Source organism: Phyllostomus hastatus, unplaced genomic scaffold (assembly GCF_019186645.2).
Source record: "Phyllostomus hastatus isolate PE091 unplaced genomic scaffold, TTU_PhHast_1.1 phas_contig_17, whole genome shotgun sequence".
Lineage (NCBI taxonomy): Eukaryota > Metazoa > Chordata > Mammalia > Chiroptera > Phyllostomidae > Phyllostomus > Phyllostomus hastatus.
Genome location: NW_025333664.1, coordinates 347,445 through 364,181, shown reverse-complemented (window position 1 = coordinate 364,181; position 16,737 = coordinate 347,445). Strand labels below are relative to the sequence as shown.

The 16,737-nt window shown below is 67.5% G+C and overlaps 2 protein-coding genes across 4 annotated transcripts; one reads left to right on the top strand and one right to left on the bottom strand.

Annotated features, from left to right (window-relative positions):
* Positions 1-533: 533 nt before the first annotated feature.
* Positions 534-5,076, bottom strand: ARFRP1 (ADP ribosylation factor related protein 1). Of its 2 annotated transcripts, none has more exons than XM_045832797.1 (8): positions 4,937-5,076; positions 4,438-4,531; positions 4,145-4,223; positions 3,873-3,955; positions 2,186-2,267; positions 1,946-2,016; positions 1,378-1,478; positions 534-1,302 (listed from the first exon to the last, which is right to left on the bottom strand). In XM_045832797.1, the coding sequence occupies exons 2-8, from the start codon at positions 4,528-4,530 to the stop codon at positions 1,215-1,217; spliced, it is 597 nt and encodes a 198-aa protein (XP_045688753.1). In that variant the 5' UTR covers position 4,531; positions 4,937-5,076; the 3' UTR covers positions 534-1,214. The 2 variants fall into 2 exon arrangements, with proteins under 2 accessions (XP_045688753.1, XP_045688752.1); XM_045832796.1 differs by having other exon boundaries at positions 4,136-4,223; positions 4,937-5,073.
* ZGPAT (zinc finger CCCH-type and G-patch domain containing) lies at positions 5,029-16,728 on the top strand. 2 transcript variants are annotated; one of them, XM_045832789.1, is made up of 7 exons: positions 5,029-5,168; positions 5,548-6,175; positions 14,522-14,655; positions 14,868-15,023; positions 15,584-15,703; positions 15,794-16,205; positions 16,385-16,728. In XM_045832789.1, the coding sequence occupies exons 2-7, from the start codon at positions 5,592-5,594 to the stop codon at positions 16,521-16,523; spliced, it is 1,545 nt and encodes a 514-aa protein (XP_045688745.1). In that variant the 5' UTR covers positions 5,029-5,168; positions 5,548-5,591; the 3' UTR covers positions 16,524-16,728. The 2 variants fall into 2 exon arrangements, with proteins under 2 accessions (XP_045688745.1, XP_045688744.1); XM_045832788.1 differs by lacking the exon at positions 5,029-5,168 and adding an exon at positions 5,176-5,380.
* Positions 16,729-16,737: the final 9 nt, after the last annotated feature.

Sequence of the window (16,737 nt, the reverse complement as noted above, 5' to 3'; positions counted from 1 at the left end):
GGAGGGCTGGGAGGTGGCAGGTGTAGCTGTTCCAGCTGTGGGGGGCAGTTCACCCCGTGAACCCTGGCTGAGCTCGCAGTGATGGCGACAGCGTGCAGGATGGCTGGGCCCAGCTGGGGAGCGGTGCCCAGGAGCCACCAAGTCCAGGGGCTCCAACGAGGGTCAGGACCTGGTGGCCTGGCCCCTCTCCCGGACTGCCTTCCTTCCGAGATCCACCCACTCCCCGCCAGAGGGGGACTTCCCAGGAGGAGCCAGCCGAAGACCCCTCCGTCCCACCAGCCTTCCGGGAACTGCTCTCCTTTCCCGGCACAACAGCAGCAGGGCCCCTCTGCTCCTGGTGGAAAGGGGGGCTGGGACTCCCAGCTCTGAGAGGGCCGCCTGCCCCTCCCACAGGCCCAGGACTCCCCCGCCGGACTCCCCCCTTTCCCAGCAGCCCCTCTCAAGCCCCTGGTGGAGGCAGTCTGCTGGGACGGGAGCCCTCCTGCTGCGGCCGCTGCACAGCCCTGGCCAGCGGAGGAAGGAGGGACGGGAGCTGCTCAAATGCTCTTTATTTCCCCCCCCACACACCCGCAGCCAGGCCTGCTGAGGGCAGCAGCTCCCGTGGGGCCTGGGAAAGGGGTCTCCGCCGGGGACGCAGGCCTGGGTGGGGACCCAGCTCCCCCTCAGCAGGGAGCACAGGCTTAGGACACCACCGACCCGGCAGCCTGGAGACCCAGCCCACCTTCCACCCCCTCCCCCACACACACTGGGCGCCTGAGCTGGTGCCCGAGATTGTTCCAGGTGAGTGGTAGGTGTGCTCGGGGAAGACACCCACTTCCAAGCTTTCCCACGTCGCCAGGGATCAACGTGGTCGATGTTGAGCCGGTGGGGTGGGGGGAGGTGGGATGGGGACACACCCTGAGTCTGCACTGGAACCACGGGGGACCCCGAACCCCACCCCAGGCAGGCAGGCAGGCAGGCAGGCCGGCCCGAGGAGGGTGGCAGCAACAGCACCCACAGGGCCCTCCATCCTGGCCTTGGTGGGTCCAGGCCTGAGGTAGCTAGCTGCAGGCCCTGCCGCCCCCACGCCCTGGCAGAAGCCCCCCGGGCCCGCGCTGGAGGACACAGAGGACAGTCTGTCCTAGAAAACAAGGGAAACAAGGGCCCCGGAGGCAAAGCCAGCCCCAGCCCAGGTCGGGGGCTCCAGCCGGCGGGCGTCTGGGCGCTGGCCGCGCCTACGTGATGTCCCTCCGCCGCGGCGGCCGGTGCACGTTCCGCACGACGCACTTCACCATCCACTCGATGCCCTCGCGCACCCCCTTGCTGTGGAGACGGGGGGCGTGAGCGGGGGCCGCCCAGGATTCCAGGGCCCCGGGGCGGGCCAAGGGCGCCACTCACCCGGTGAGGGCGGAGCAGGCCTGGGTCAGGCAGTCGCGCCGGCCGATCTTGGCGGTGCAGTCACTGAAGGCGGTCTTGATGTCCGGGATGGAGAGGCAAGTCTGGGGGCGGGGGCGGGCTGTGAGGAGCAGGCCCCTCCCTCCCGAGGCCAGTCCCGGGCACCCGAGGGGGAGCCGGTGGGACGGGAGCGTGGAGGTGGGGGGGGGGCCAGGACAAGGCGCGAGGCGGCAGTGTCCGCAGACAGGCGGGGCGGACCTAAGATGCCCCTGCACAGGGGGGGACGAGGCTCACTGGTGGTCCCAGGAACAGTCTCTGTCCCGCCCCAGCTGCCCCCTGCTCTGGGGGTGGGGCCGGCACTGCTGCCAACCCCTGGGGTCCCTTTGTCCTTTCCCTCCAGGCCTTCCCTGGCATCCCCTGGGTCTCAGGCTGCAGAACAGGGCGTGGCCGCCCCCCAGTGGAGAGAAGGTGCCCTGCAGGGCTGGGAGGGCTGCGAGCGCCCAGGGCGGACACCACCCGAGGGAGGTGGGGCCTCGGCTGGAAGGGCTGTCCCCACGGAGGGCAGGCTCACCTCCACGTCCTGCTTGTTGGCCAGCACCAGGATGGGGACGCCATCCAGAGCCTCACTCGTGACCATCTTCTCTGGAACAGGCAAGGCGTCCGTGAGCGCCCTTTGCCCCCTGACCCTGCTACGCCCAGGAGCCCTCCCAACCTGACACACCCGGCTCTGGACCCCCGGGATGTGTGGGCTGGACCTGAGCCGTTGCCCCCCCCCGCCCCCACCCATGGGCGCTGGCTGGGCCGCACCCACCGAAAGCTCGCTTGGACTCCGACAGCCTCTCCTCGTCCGTGGAATCAATGACGTAGATGACGCCGTGGCACTCCGCGTAGTACTGGGGGGGGGGGGGCGACGGGGGGCTGGCTCACAGGCACTCAGCCACCCTCCCTGCAAGGCCCTTCTGGGCTGCCTCCTGGGCGTGCGGAGGCAGAGCAGAGGAGCTGCTCCCTCCCGGACCCCTTCAGAAAGGGTGTGCTGGTCCCGGGCGGGGGGACCGCCTCCCTTGCCCACTTCCTAGGGGCAGACCCAGAGGTGCAGTACACCCTCGGGCCCCATGCAGGTGTGGACAGCAAATCAGTGCCGCGTTTGAAGCAGCTCTGTCCCCGGCACAGGACGGCAGGGCCGAGGAACAAGCCAGCGTCACTGAGCTGGGAGTTCTGTGGTCGGGGCCGGTGCGAGGTGGGCCGCCGGCAGCCAGCTCAGGGGAGCAGTGGCACAGGGGCCCCCACGGTCCCGACCCGCCGGAGCCCGAGTCTGGGGAGAGCGGCGGGGGCGAGGGGAACGGGGCGTCCCTAGAAAGACGTGCATGGAGCGGGGCCTCCAGAGGGACGGAGGCCTGGGCCTGGGGCACAGGGGATACGGGCTCGGACCGGGTGAGTCCGCCTGGAGCACCGACCAGAAAGGAGCCCCGAGGACGCCCGCACTGTGGAGGGGACGCCTGCCACCGCGTCCCAGCACTCCCGTGCGTCACCCTGCACAGCCAGGCTGCTCTGTGGGCGGGGCAGGATGGCCAATGGCCAGCTCACTGGAGGACGCTCCGGAACACTCCTGGCAGTGACCCCTCCCCACCTAAGACAGGCCTCGGTCTGCACCCACCACAGAGGCAGTCTGCACGCCCCGCACCCGGGCCCTCCCGCCAGGGGTGCGAGGGCTCCGGTTCAGGCCGGCCGGCCCGCCCAGAGTTGCTCTGCCTCAGGGTGACTAAATGGCCAAACCTTCTGGCCACAGGGCAGAAGCCGCCCTCTTGGCTGGAACTCACGATGGAAAGGACACTTGGGGGGCACCAGGAAGGAATGACTGGACCTGCTGCTGGGACCAACCGGGCATCAGGACCTCGCCGCTCAATTCCAAGCACCCAGACCACCGGACAGTGTCAGGGAGGAAGCAGCTGAGCCCCCAACGCTGGACCCCAAACCCCCATGCTGGCCCACCGGGAGGGGCTGCCCAATGGAAGGCACCGGGTCTGTCCTGCTCCCTGCAGACCCCAGTGCCTGGGGCGCACTCCAGCCCGGGCTGTGTGGGGGAGGGTGCCCCTGTCTCAGAAACACCCCAACCCCTGTGCCAAAGAGAAGACGGTGGCATCAGCCTCTGAGGACGCCCCTGCCTGGTGAGGAAGGGCCACCAGGGAGGGCAGGCCCCAGCGAGAACAGAGAGAGAACCCAGGTGGAGAGGTCCAGGCCTGGTGGTGACTGAGCACCACGCCACACCTGGTTCTGGGCCCCCTTCTCTCTCCTCCCGGACCGTTAGCAACACCTCTAAGCCAAAAGGAATCAAAAGGGCCCTCAGCATCAGAGGAACTCAGAACCCAGGACGGCATTGGAAGGGGAGCCTCAGGAGCTCAGGGGTGACAGAAGCTGCTGACAAGCAGGTGATTCCAAGGCCTCGTGAGGAGTTTGGGAACCAGGGAGGCATCTCGTGGGAGACAGCGCAAGGGGCTCACCTTGTCCCACAGAGACTGCAGCTCCTCCTGCCCCCCTAAGTCCCAGAACACGAGCCGAGCCTTCCCCACGTCCACGGTGCCGACTGGGAAGAGAAGAGGCCCACTGAGGCTGCCGCACAGCCCAGCCCGCTGCACACACCTCCTGGCCTCCAGCAGACGGCCCGCGGCTCCGACGCCCCAGAGCCGGGCCAAGCGCTGGTGGCTGCGGACGTCCCCCCATCCTCAGGGGACCCCACGCCCACAGCCCTCGGGGATCCCCTTACTGTTCAGACCCACGGTGGTGGTGATCTTGGAGAGGCTCATCCCCTTGTAGTTCTTGCTAAACCGGGTTTTTGACTGCTCCAGAAAGGTCTGGGGGGAGAGGGGAGACAGGCCCCGGGTGCTAAGAGGGGGCTTCAAGGCGGCTCCCCTGACGCCCCTCCTCGGGTCCATTCTGAGAGCAGACATTGTGCTTTTAAAGCAGGGGGTCGGGGGGGGGGTGACTGTCCCGCAGCCTCTGCTGGGGGCTGGGGACTGGGGACTGGGTCCCGTGAGGGCGGCGGGGGCGCGGCAGGGCCAGGCGTACCGTCTTTCCTGCATTGTCCAGACCCAGGATAAGGATGCAGTACTCATCCTTCTGGAACACATACTTGTACAACCCCGACAGCAGCGTGTACATCCTGCGGAGCGGCGGGAGCTGAAACCGGAACTTGGGGGCCGCCCGGCGCCCCCGGCCGAGGCCCCGCCCCCAGCACCTCCCACGTCGCTACCATCTCCGGGCCGACCGCAGGCCTCCGCCCCCCAGACTTCGCTCCCCGCAGCTGGCCGGGGCCCCAGCACCTTCCCCCGATTCGGCCACGCCCCTAGGCGGCGCAGGGCTCACGGGAGGGCCCCTACAGGCGACATACGGGGACGCCCCGCTTTTCGGAGGCAGGGGTGCGTGCGGTGGCGGGGCGACCGCGGAGCGACTGTGCGGCGGCCTGGTGGCGGCGGCAGAAGGTCCCGGGGTCCAACCCTGCCCAGACCCCGGCGTCGGGTCCGGCACCCAGCCCCGCCCGGGAGGCGGCGACCCAGCCCCGGCATACCTGCGCCTGCCCGGGCCGGAACCCGCGCGCCTGACCCGCTGACCCTGCACCGACCTGCGCCGCGCCGCGCGGCGCCCGATGGGAGGCGGCCGGCCGCGGGGAAGGGTCGCACCCGTCCCGGCGGCCCCCGCGCGACGCCTCCCGTCGTCCCCCGCGGCGGGCACTTCCGCCGGCGGCGGCGCCCGGAAGTGCCTTGGGCTGCGAGGGCGGAAGTCGACTGCCGCTCTAGCCGGTGAGTTTGGCGGACTCTCTATGGCGCGGCCGAGTGACTGCGCGGAGGAAGTTCCCGGCCCGGAGCAAGGGGCGCGGTCTGGACAACTGCGCTGGAGCTGACAAGTCCGGCGGAGGCCGGCGGGCCGGGAGGCTGGGGCGCGGGGCCGAAAGGCTGAGCGGCCTGGCGGCAGGACCAGGTGGCCGGGAGGGGAGCGAGGCCACTCGAAGCCGGTAACCTCCCCGCCTGTGTCTAGTCCCTGAAACGGGGGAGGAGTGCACAGGGTTCTGCGGGCCGCGCCGAGGACTCCGTGAGGTCTCGGGGCAGCCGTCGGCCGCGGGCTCGGTGTCAGCCGTGGCAGCGGCAGAGCCCGGGCTCACAGGGCTTCTCTTCCTCGCAGCTTTGCGCCCACCAGCCCCGTGAGGACTCGGGAGCCGCCGCGGGATGGACGAGGAGAGCCTGCAGAGCGCGCTCCGCACCTACGGCGCGCAGCTGCAGCAGGTGGAGCTGGCCCTGGGAGCCGGGCTGGACCCCGCCGAGCTGGCCGACCTGCGCCAGCTCCAGGGGGACCTGAAGGAGCTGATTGAGCTCACCGAGGCCAGCCTGGTGTCCGTCCGGAAGAGCAAGCTGCTGGCCACCCTGGACGCAGAGCGCGCGGCGCAGGACGACGCCGAGTACCTGGCTTTCCCGGAGGCCATTGCCGAGGCGGTGGAGGTGCCAGGAGCCCCCACGGCGGAACCCGACACTGCTGCTGAGGCAGAGGACGGGCCCGCGCCCAGCCAGTCTGGGCGGGAGGACGAAGGGGAGGATTCCGAGGATGACGGAGGGCTGAGCGGAAGCAAGGTGAACGCCCCCTACTACAGCTCCTGGGGCACTCTGGAGTACCACAACGCCATGGTCGTGGGCACAGAAGAGGCGGAGGACGGCTCGGCGTGCGTGCGCGTGCTCTACCTCTACCCCACGCACAAGTCCCTGAAGCCCTGTCCGTTCTTCCTGGAAGGCAAGTGCCGCTTCCAGGACAACTGCAGGTAAAGCGCCGCCCGCGGACGCAGAGCCGCAGAGGCTGGAGGCCCGCCGGGTCTGCCCTTGTGCAGGTGCTTCCTGGGATTTTCTCGGGCAAATCACGGGCGTGGCGGGGGAGCTTGTGTTGAAAAGAAGGACCCCCCCCATCACCAGTTTTATTCTTCAAGGTTAAACCTCTAAAAGTCACTCTTCTTATGGAAGTCTGCCACCAAACACAAAAGTGGGAGGGTGGCATGGTGGCCTTCCACACCGGCTCCCTTGGTCACGTGTCATCGTCTTGCTTCCTCCGCGATCCCTGCCCAGCTGTCTCCCCCCGGCTCTTCACAGCAAAGCCCAGGGACTCCTGGGTTTTCACCCCTAAACACGTCGGGGTGCGCCTCTCGCCTGACGGAGAGGACATGACAGCCTTGTTGCTGTGGCGATGCCCAGGGGGCGCAGGGCTAGTGCTGTCTCTGCATCGCTCCAGGGTCTGCGGTTGCGTGGCCTCCTTTCTCCCGGGGCGCAAGCTCGGCTCCGCCCCTTTACCTGTCCTTGGAAGCGCCGTGTGCTCCAATTCCTAGCAGGCAGCTTTCTTTTCTCAGCCAGCGGTCCAGGGTAACTGTCTCAGGGTAACTAGGTTTTCGGTCATCCTTTTCCTTTAAAGAAAAAGTTTCTTTCTATCCTCACCCGAGGATATTGCCGTTTGCTGTTTTAGAGGGAGGTGGGAGGGAGAAACATTGGTGGGAGAGAAGCTTTGACTGGTCGCCTCCGGACGCACCCAGACTGGGGACCCAGGCCGGGACCAGGGACTGCGTGCGTCCGCTCCAGGGGTCGAACGCGCCCCGACCGGAATCGGGCCCCCCAGGTTCAGTCACCGGACGGTGCTCCGACCACGGAGCCACCCCGGCTGGGGCAGTCATCCTGTTTCTTGAAAAGACGTTTGCTGGGTCCAAAGTCTCTTGTCCAGTTTCGCCTCCCTCGCTCCCTCCTTCCTCCCTCAGAGCACAGCATCCGTCCGTGCAGAAGAGGGCGTTGATCAGAGCGCGCTCGGCGGCAGCTCAGGCAGTGGGCCGGAGGACCGAGCCGTTCATCCTCGGGGCTGGCGGGAGTCCGCACACCTGCCTCCGTGATGGCCGGACGAGGGCGGAGGCCGCAGGTCCGGGCTGCTCCCTCCGGGCCGGGCTCTCAGCGAGCGAGCTCCTGCCTGTGCGGCAGCCCCGGGAAGCAGGCCTTGTGCCACTGAGACTGCCCGGCCTCAGGCCCACTGACCGCCCTGCCAGTACCTGGGACTGGCAGTGATTTTCTTACAGTTGGTTTGGATCTTCAAAAACAGTAATGTAGGTGGTGTTGAAGCACCATGGGACCCTTGGTCTGTCCCGGTGCCCCTCCTCGCTGGTGGCCGGGGTTGGTGCAGCTTCTGTGTGTCTTTCTGCACAAGTGAGACCGGTGGGCACACGCTGGCTTCTGCCCACTGTCCGGCCCACTGTGTCTGAGTGCGGCTGCATCCTCTCTGCCTGGGTCCCTGGCCTCTCATTCCGCCACCGGGGGACCTGGCCTCACCCCTGGTGAGGCACTGTTCTTGCGCTGAGGCCCCTGCTGACTGGCTTTTCTCTGTCCTGGCAGCAGCCGGCGATGCTCAGGGGCGCGTCTGCCCGCCCACAGGGACTGCCGTGCAGGGATTCTCTCCTTCTGGCGTTCCTTTCGTTCATGTGCTGGCACGTCACCCGGGGACGCTCTCCCTGGTCTGTGGTTTGGCTGCTGAGCGGCTCGGTCACGTGGAGAAGGCGGGGAAGTGCTGGGGGTCTCTGTTGTGTTCCCTTGCTTTCCGAGACAACGGACGGGCTCCCTCTCACTCTGGCATTGAAGACCCGGGGTGTCAGGCTCACTGGAGGAACTTCTATCCACCACGACTCTGAGCCTCCCTGAGGCGCCAGCTGTCCCACCTTTGGCAGGCGGGAGCCTCGGCAGTCTGGCGCCTGGGTCCCTTTGGCTCCTGTCCGTGGTGGGGACACCCCCTCGCCCCTGTTTTCCCTGCCCTGCCTGGACTCAGCCACCCTGCCCCCCCACCCCAAGCCCTGGGTGCTCTCAGTGGGAGATGATGGGGGCAGGGTATCGATGAGATTTTGGGGTTTTGAGGGTTATTTAGCATTTTCTATGTATGCAGTCACAGCACTGGCCGATAAGAGATGACCCCCCTCCTCCCAGTCTCACCGGGGAGTGGGGCCTGCCCCGGGCTTCCAGGGCCTCCTCCAGTGGAGCAAGGCCCCTTCTGTCCCTGAGTGGCCGGGTGTGTTTGAGACCAAGGGCCCTGGCACCAGTGCGTGTTCCTCCTTCGTCCTGCTGGTGAGCGTGTCCCGTGGAGCGACTTGCACTGGGGGCCTGTGCGCTCCCGGCCCAGGTGCGGGGCCCTCTGAGAGGCTGCTCCACCTGGTTCTCGAGTTCTGTGCTGAGCATATTTCCGTCTCTCCCTCCCCAGAGGCTGGGGTCTGTTGCACCCGTGTCTCGGGCCGTCTCCTGTCTCCGTCTGGCCTTGGTGTCAGGGTGCCGGTCTCGTGCGATGAGTTAGGAGGTGCCCTCTGATTCTGGGGACCGGTTTGAGGAGGACTGGTGTCCGCGGGGGTTGCCAGGAAAGCCGTCTGGGCTTGGATTTCTCGTTGTTGGGAGTTCTGTGATGGACGACGCAGCCTGTGTGTTCTGGGCCTGGTCCGTTCGCGTTTTCCGTTCCTCCCGGAGGCACCTTTGGCGGTCTGTGTGATTCTAGGAGCCCGCCCTTGCCCTCGGCTCTCTCACTGGCAGGCCTGCAGCCGCCCCCCCCCCCCCGCGAGCCCCCGCCCTTGTGCAGGTCCGGGCCGCGGCCCCTCCTTTCTGCGGTCAGGCTCCGGAGCCTCGCTCCCTTCTCCGTCAGTCCAGCTGAAGGCCACCGGCGTTACTTCATTCTCCGGCCGTTAACTCTACGTTGCTTTCCTCCCCTCTGTTTCGTTTACTTCCACTGGAGCGATTCCCTTCCTCGTGCCGCTGTGCGTCTAGTCCACTGTCTGTCCGGTCCCCGAGGCGGACAGCGGGTTCTCGGTTGGCGGTTTCCCCTTCCCTGAGGCCGGCCTTGGCAGCTGCCTGTCACCCGACCTCCCCCCGACCCCCAGCCGCCGTGGGCCCAGCCCCTGCTGCCGCCCGCCCTCGCGTGGGACGTGCCCCGTCTGCTCCTGGTGCCGCCGGTGCCGGTTCCCATTTCAGCCCCCGGGGCTCGCAGGCGGCTTCGTGTGACTTCAGGGCTTCCAGTTCCCCGCGGCCCCGCACGTGCCCGGGTGGCTCCGTGTGCCGTCTTTCCGGGCCTCTTCCGCCGGGGTCTCTGGGCGCCGTTCGCGGGGGCGCGGCGTCCGTGCGAGGGTGCGGTTGTGTCGCCCCGAGGGCTCAGTGGTTTTGTCTGTGTTTTCCTTTATCTTTTTTCCCGCTGGTGTCTTTTTGTGCGTGTTCAGTGTTCCTTTGTGTTAGTTCCAGGCGCGCAGTGTCGCCCTCCTTCCTCTCGACTCCGGTCCGCTGCCTGGCGCAGCCGGGAACGGTGCGCGGGAAGCCTCCCCTTTGCCACGCCTCCCCCTCCCCGTCGCCCCGCCCATGGCCACGCCTCCCCTCGCCCCGCCCCTGGCCACGCCTCCCCCTCGCCCTCGCCTGCTGTTGCGCGCACCTCCTCCAGGTGGCGCAGACGCGGAGAGTTTTATGCCCGTTGTTCGAACGCAGACTTTCAAGTAATTGCCGCTTAGCGAGGACTGACGCTGCCGTTTTATTTATTTTATTTTATTTTTTAAAAGATTTTATGTATTTTTAGAGAGAAGGGGACGGAGGGAGAAAGAGAGGGAGAGAAATACCAGTGGAGGTTGCCTCGCACACACCGCCCACTGGGGACCTGCGCGCGACCCGGGCGCGTGCCCGACAGGGAGCCAACCCGCGACGCTTGGGTTCGCAGGCCGGTGCTCAGTCCACGGAGCCGCACCAGCCAGCGCCGTTCTACTTTGTTTCAATATGTGTCTCATATCCTTTTTTTTTTTTTTTTTTCAGTGTATCATTTTGATTCCCTTCTCTTTTCGTTTTCTGCATACAGGGTGGGGCAAAAGTAGGTTTACAGTTGTTCGTGAGGAAAGTAATGCAGTAATTAACGAGTGACACAGCAAGAATAGTCTCTGTCTCACATACAGCCGTGAGCCTACTCTTGCCCACCCTGTATTCTGCGTTACATTCCTAACAGTGACCCTGGGGGTCAGGACGGACACTGCAAACATGGGGGCGCCTGTCTGAATCCAGAGCTCGGCTGTCAGCAGGGTACAGCCCCCCCCCGGCCCCCCCCAGGCGGCACCCCTTCTGTTGTAATTGTCACAAGCGGCATCTTTACGAGTCGCCTGCCCAGAAATGCAGATTCGTGGCTACTGATTGATTTATGCATTTGCCTTTTAAACCACACGGCGGCGGGGGGGGGGGGGAGACCACGCTTCAAACCAAGCACAGACGACCACTGGCATCCGCGTTTACCCCTGCAGGCGCCCCCGCCAGTGCTCGTGAGGCTGGAGTCACTGCCCGGCGCCCCCCCTCCAGTCCGGAGGACGCCCTCCGGTGCTCCTGCGGGCAGGTCTGCGGTGACGAGCCCCCTCAGCGCTGGGTCGCGTGGGGACGTCCTCAGTCCCCCTGCACCGTTGAAGGGCGGTTTCTCCAGAACGGTGACTCTTCTCCGGCGGGAGCTCTCGGGACGGCACATGTGTCACCCCCCTCCCCCGGCCCCTGGGCCCCCCCCGTTCACCGTCTCACGGAGGGTCCGCGTCCCTGAAGTGTCGCCTGTCCCGCGGCCCCCGGGGCTCCCTCCCTCTGTCCTCGGGTTCCAGCCGCCTGACCCCAAGGTGTCCTGCTGCGGGTTTCTGCGAGTCCGTTCACACTGCTGGAGGGCAGAGACGCACATCTCTCATCGAACTGGGGGTTTTTCAGCCACTCTTCTCCAGTTCCGCGAACTCGTTTCCTGCCCTTCCCCCCCTTCTTTTAGAGTCCCGTCATGCGTGTTTTCCTGTACTGTGCGCTTGGGCTGGTAGCGTAGGCTGTGGTCTTCTTCCAGACAGCCAGGCGCGGGGTGCCGGCAGGGGGTGCTGCTGTGCCCGGGCCCTTGGTGCTGTGCTAGGCGAGGCGGGGGGGGGGGGGCCTCTGCACCGGGCTGAGCTCTGTGTCCTCGTCGGCACGGGTCCTGGGCCTCGGGCCTCCCCGTGTGTCTCCGTCACCCACCCACGGGCACATGCTGCGGGGCCGGATGACCCCCGCGGGGCAGGCTTGGGGTCGCTGGCTTCCCCTCAGGCGGCCTTCTTGGGAAGCGCAGGGTGCTCTGGTCTGTCTCAGAAATGCTTCCCATCGCCCTCTCGCTGCCTGGGCACGAGGGGACTTCTCTGCGACGCCTGGTGCGGGCGGCTTCTGGAGTGGAACTCACAGAAGTGTGGGGCCCCTCCGCCCAGGGCAGGCCCCTGCGGGTTCTGACCCCCAGACTCGGCCCTGGGTCCCCCTGCGGCTGCAGCCGGCGGGCTCCGCCCTGGCCGCATGCGCCCTCTGTGCTCACCCAGCGGGTCCCGCAGGTCGGGGCGGCGGTTGGCCCTGTGAGCTCCCTCCTCGTGGGGACCTGAGAAGAGTCGTCGCCTTTCCCGTTCGTCCCGCATTTTCCTCCCTGTGGGGACAGGGCTGACGTCTGAGCTGCTTTCCTGCTGCACTGGGAACCAGAAGTGTCCCGCCCGCCCGCCCAGTGAGCGTCTCGTTCCAGTCACCGGCTCCGCAGCTCTCGGACACGCCTTTGGTCCCGCCCCACAGTCCCCACAGTGCCCACTCTTCTCCTGGACGCCCCGCGGGGATGGTCACCGTCACACTTCCCCTTAAGTCCCTGGGCGCACACCCCGTCCCCCATCCCCCATCCCCCATCCCCCATCCTCGTTGGAGTCTCTGCCCTGGCTCCGCGGGGCTCTGTCAGCCGCTCCTCCCCTGGCCGGGGGTGGCACTGTTCGTGTTCGGTGCGTGGGCGTGTCCACTTCAGATGATACATTGTAGTGAGTCTGGATTCCAAGTTGTGTTCCGCAGTGTTCAGGGTTGCGCTGCGCTGTTTCCCGTGTTTCCCGGACCTGAACGAGGACACCTGTCCCCAGGCCCCGCCGTGAGCGTCCTCTGATAGGGCTCGTCAGGACTTCAAATTCAGTTGTGCTCCTCAGGCTGGCTCCTCGGGAGTCCTTCTGTCTGTGTAGCTCAGGGGTCCGCCGGGGCTCAGTCAGAGGCTGTGCCCAGCTTCTCCCCCGGAAGGCGCCCCTTGGCCGGCCCGTGTGCGTCAGGAGTCTCGTCCCATCTCTCTGCTTCCACTGTCCCGGCACCCCTGGGGGTTTGCAATGAGCGCACACCCGTTCCTGGAATGCCCAGGGTCCATGGCAGCAGTCCCTGTGTGGCCCTTTCCACTTCCGGGCTCCCCCCCCCACAGCCCGTGTCCACTCCAGCTGGGCTCATGACAACCCCCCCCTTCATTAATTTGGGTGACTTTCACCACGTTTAGCCACAAGGCCCAGGTTCTGCCCTCTTCCCCTCTCCCACCTTCTGCTGCTGCTGCTGCTCTGCATGGGGTCCTGGGGGGGGGCAGCCCCAGCTGGGGAGGCTGCAGACCGCCCCCCCACCCTCTTCTGCCCACCCTGTTCTGTCCCGAGCACCTTGGGGTGTAGCCCACTTCCATCAATTTCCTGAGCTCTGGAGCTGTGTGTTTTGACCCTCTTGCCCACTTTTAGCATTGTTTTTCTCTTCAAAGATGTTACTTACTTTTAGAGCGGGGAAAGGAGGGAGAAAGAGGGAAAGAAACATCAGTGTGTGGTTGCCTCTCACACGCCCCCTCCTGGGGACCTGGCCCACAACCCAGACACATGCCCTGACTGGGAATCGAACCAGCGACCCTTTGGTTCAAGCCGGTGCTCAGTGCACTGAGCCGCACCGGCCAGGGCCCGCCTTGTTTTTCTGTGGCGAGGAATCCGCGCCTCAGGGCTCGGCCGTGGGAGAGCTCGGGTCTCCCCCCTGGTCCCGGTCCGTGCCCTCCCTCGCCGAGGTGTGTTTCTGCGGATGTCGTGAGGCAGGCGCCTGAGCTGGGTTTTAAGATGCGAAAAGCCAGTTTCAGGTTTCTTCGCTAGGAAACGCACGCCACCCTTTCCTGCCCGTGGGAAGTGTGTCGTGTCACGGCCGGGGCTCTTCTCCCTCCGCCGGCCCCGTTCTCCCCGTTCTCAGTCCGTCGTGTGGGTTTGCCGCCGGCTGCTGCCCACGGTCGGGGACGCGGGTTCCCTTCGGGTCTCCAGCGTTCGGTCAGCAGTGCGGAGGCCAGATCTTGGTGCACGTTCGTTGTGACTGTTCCGACTTTTCTGAGGCGCCTGCCCGGTGGGAGGAGCGAGCCGAGGCGGAAGGTGTCTGGCACGGCTGAGGGTCCTGCAGGAGGGCTTGGCTGCTGGTGTCCGTGGGGCGGGGGTCTCAGAGGGGGGTTTGGTCGCGTCCACCCAGGCTTGTCCCTTCGGAACAAGCGGTTCTGCTCCCCTGTCGAGTGGGCCTTTCGACCCCAATCCTTGCTGCCATCCTCGGGTGCAGGCTCGCAGCCGCTGGGGCTCTGGGCCATCCCCTGGGCCCCGAGGGCAGCAGGCGGGAGAGGGAGCTGCCCGGACGCCACCTTGGTCCACCTGTGGGGCCAGCAGGACGATCCCCGTCCCTCTCCCTCTCGGCCGCCACCGTTTCCTGCTCAGAAGACAGCCGTGCCTGGCACCAGGGATGGTACCCGGAGCCGTGGGTCGTGGCGGGCGCCCCTCCCAGTGGCTCTGGTGGGTGGAAGCGGCTTCCCCTCCGAGTGCCGGCACCGTCGGGGTGGGTGTGTGCTCGGCTCCGGCGTGTCTTTATTTGGTGAAGGGAAGGCTGCCACCCCACGTTTCCCCCTCCCTCTCTGCTCTGGTTTCAGTTTCGCGGGCTCACCGGTCTCTGAAGTCAGGGCACCGCTGCTGGAACTGGGTGGTGCTGGGCGGTGCTGGGCGCTGCAGGCAGGAGGACTGGGCAGCCCGAGCGCCGACACACCCCCCGCTGGCTGGCCGTCACCGTCCGGGCCCTCGAGTGCGGTGGAGGCGACGGGGCTCTCCCTCTGGGCAGCCTGACAGCCAGCCCGTCACGCCGGCCCGGAGAGCTGGGTGCCGCGTGAGGCGGCTCGCCCGCGGAGTGGCCACGGCCCTCCCGAGGGCAGGCGGGAGCGTGTGCGCACATGTGTGCGCTGTGTGGACGCGGGGGGGAGCGTGTGTGCACGTGTGTGTGCTGTGTGGACGCGGGGGGAGTGTGGCCGTGACTGAGCCCCACCCCGGCCTCCGCAGGTTCTCCCACGGGCAGGTGGTCTCTGTGGACGAGCTGCGCCCCTTCCAGGACCCGGACCTGAGCTCCCTGCGGGTCGGCTCGGCCTGCCTGGCCAAACAGCAGGACGGCCTCTGGTACCCGGCGCGCATCACCGGTGAGGCTGCCCGTGGGCCCCCCAGGCCCTCCCGGAAGCCCCTGCAGCTCCCGCTGCCCCGTGACCACCGCTTTGTGGGGGTGTCCGGTCCCCACCCCCCGCCCAGGGGGAGCGAGACGGCCCCCGGCCTCAGCCCGCCCTGCTCCCAACCTCCCGTGTGCGTCCCACCCGCTGCGAGGCCGCTGACCGGCCTGTCTCCGGCCCTGCTGCAGATGTGGACAGCGGCTACTACACGGTCAAGTTTGACTCTCTTCTGCTGAAGGAGGCGGTGCTGGAGGGAGACAGCATCCTGCCCCCGCTGCGCCCGGAGCCCACGGAGGCCTCTGACTCCGACAGCAGTGACGCGGACGACTCCAGCTACGCCCGAGGCAGGCGACGCCAGGGTGGCCCGGGCGCTCCTGGCTACCGGGGACCCTGCCCGCCTCTCGGGAGTCGGGGGTGGGGGGGACTGAGCCCAGTGTGCACACACAGCAGGGGGCGCTGGTCACGCCTGGAGACCCCGCAGGAGGTTGGGGGACGAGAGTCTGCGCAGGTCACAGACCTCTGCTGCTCGCCGCAGACCTGAGGCAGGACCCGGGCGGCAGGGGCCGCTGCTGATGCCAGAGCTGCCGGGGAAGTGGGTGCGCAGGGAGGCTGGGCGGGGCTTCCGCTCAGGGCCTGGTGCCTTGTGGGTGGGGGGCGTCGGGGGGGGGGCTCTGCAGACAGCCCCGGGCAGGGAAGCTTTAGGAAGGGGGCAGGCTGGCAGTGTCCAGCCCTCCTGTGGGGTCAGTGAGAATGAGTATGGGTGGCGTCCCCATGGGGCTGGTCCGTGAGGTGGTGCTTTCCAAAGCCCCACGTCCTTGGGGAGGAACGAGCCGTGAGCGGCTGCTGGCCAGAGCCCTGGGCACCCCCGGAGCAGCCGGCTGAGCCACCGCCTTGTCTCCCGCAGTGGTGGAGCCCAGCGCTGCCGCCGGCGGGACCTGCAGCTCCGACTTCGCAGGCTGGGAGGTGCACACTCGGGGCATGGGCTCCAGGCTCCTCGCCAAGATGGGCTACGAGTTCGGCAAGGGTGAGCGGGAGGGGGCAGGGCTGCCCCAGCACAGTGGCGCGGCCGGGGGGGGGGGTGTCCAGAAGCAGCACTAGCTCCCTGTGCCTCCAGGTCTGGGCCGACACTCGGACGGCCGGGTGGAGCCCGTCCACGCCGTGGTGCTGCCCCGAGGGAAGTCGCTGGACCAGTGCGCTGAGATCCTGCAGCGGAGGAGGACCCGGGGCGGCCAGGCCGGCCCCAGCAGGCCCCCGAGGTGCCGCGGCAGAGGGGGCGGATCGGGGGGCCGCCCACCCCGTCGTAACGTGTTTGACTTTCTCAACGAGAAGCTGAAGGGACAGGCTTCTGGGGCCCTGGACGCGGGGGCAGCCCCCGCAGGGAGGAGGAGCAGCAAGGAGCTGTACCACGCCAGCAAGAGCGCCAAGCGGGCCCTGAGCCTGCGGCTCTTCCAGACCGAGGAGAAGATTGAGCAGGCCCAGCGGGACATCCGGGGCATCCAGGAGGCCCTCGCCCGCAACGCCGGCCGGTGCGTGGGGGCTGACCTTGGGGCCGAGGGTGTTCGCGTGCGGGAGGTGCTCTGACTTGGTGGGGAGCGGAGTCTGAGGCGGCTCTGGACGGTCAGAGGGTGCTGGCACTGACCACGGCGGCCTGAGGGCTGCGTGGCAGTGGCCCGGGAGCCCACGCTGAGCGGCAGCCTCCCCCCAGGCACAGCGTGACGGTGGCCCAGCTGCAGGAGAAGCTGGCGGGAGCCCAGCGGCAGCTGGGGCAGCTGCGGGCCCAGGAGGCGGGCCTGCAGCGGGAGCAGAGGAAGGCGGACACCCACAAGAAGATGACCGAATTCTAGAGGCCCCGCGCGCCACGGACGGGGTCCCATGAACAGACGCCACCAGAGGAGGGGCCGCCGGTGCCAGGCGAGACGAGCAGCCGGCCTGGGTGTGGGACTGCGGAGTGGAGACGGGGCGCGGGGGCACACCTGGACGCACAGGTGCCCGCAGAGCCCGCCCGTGGGCGCCCGCTTATCGAGAACATTAAAGTGGCTTGTCACAGCGCCTCCTGGT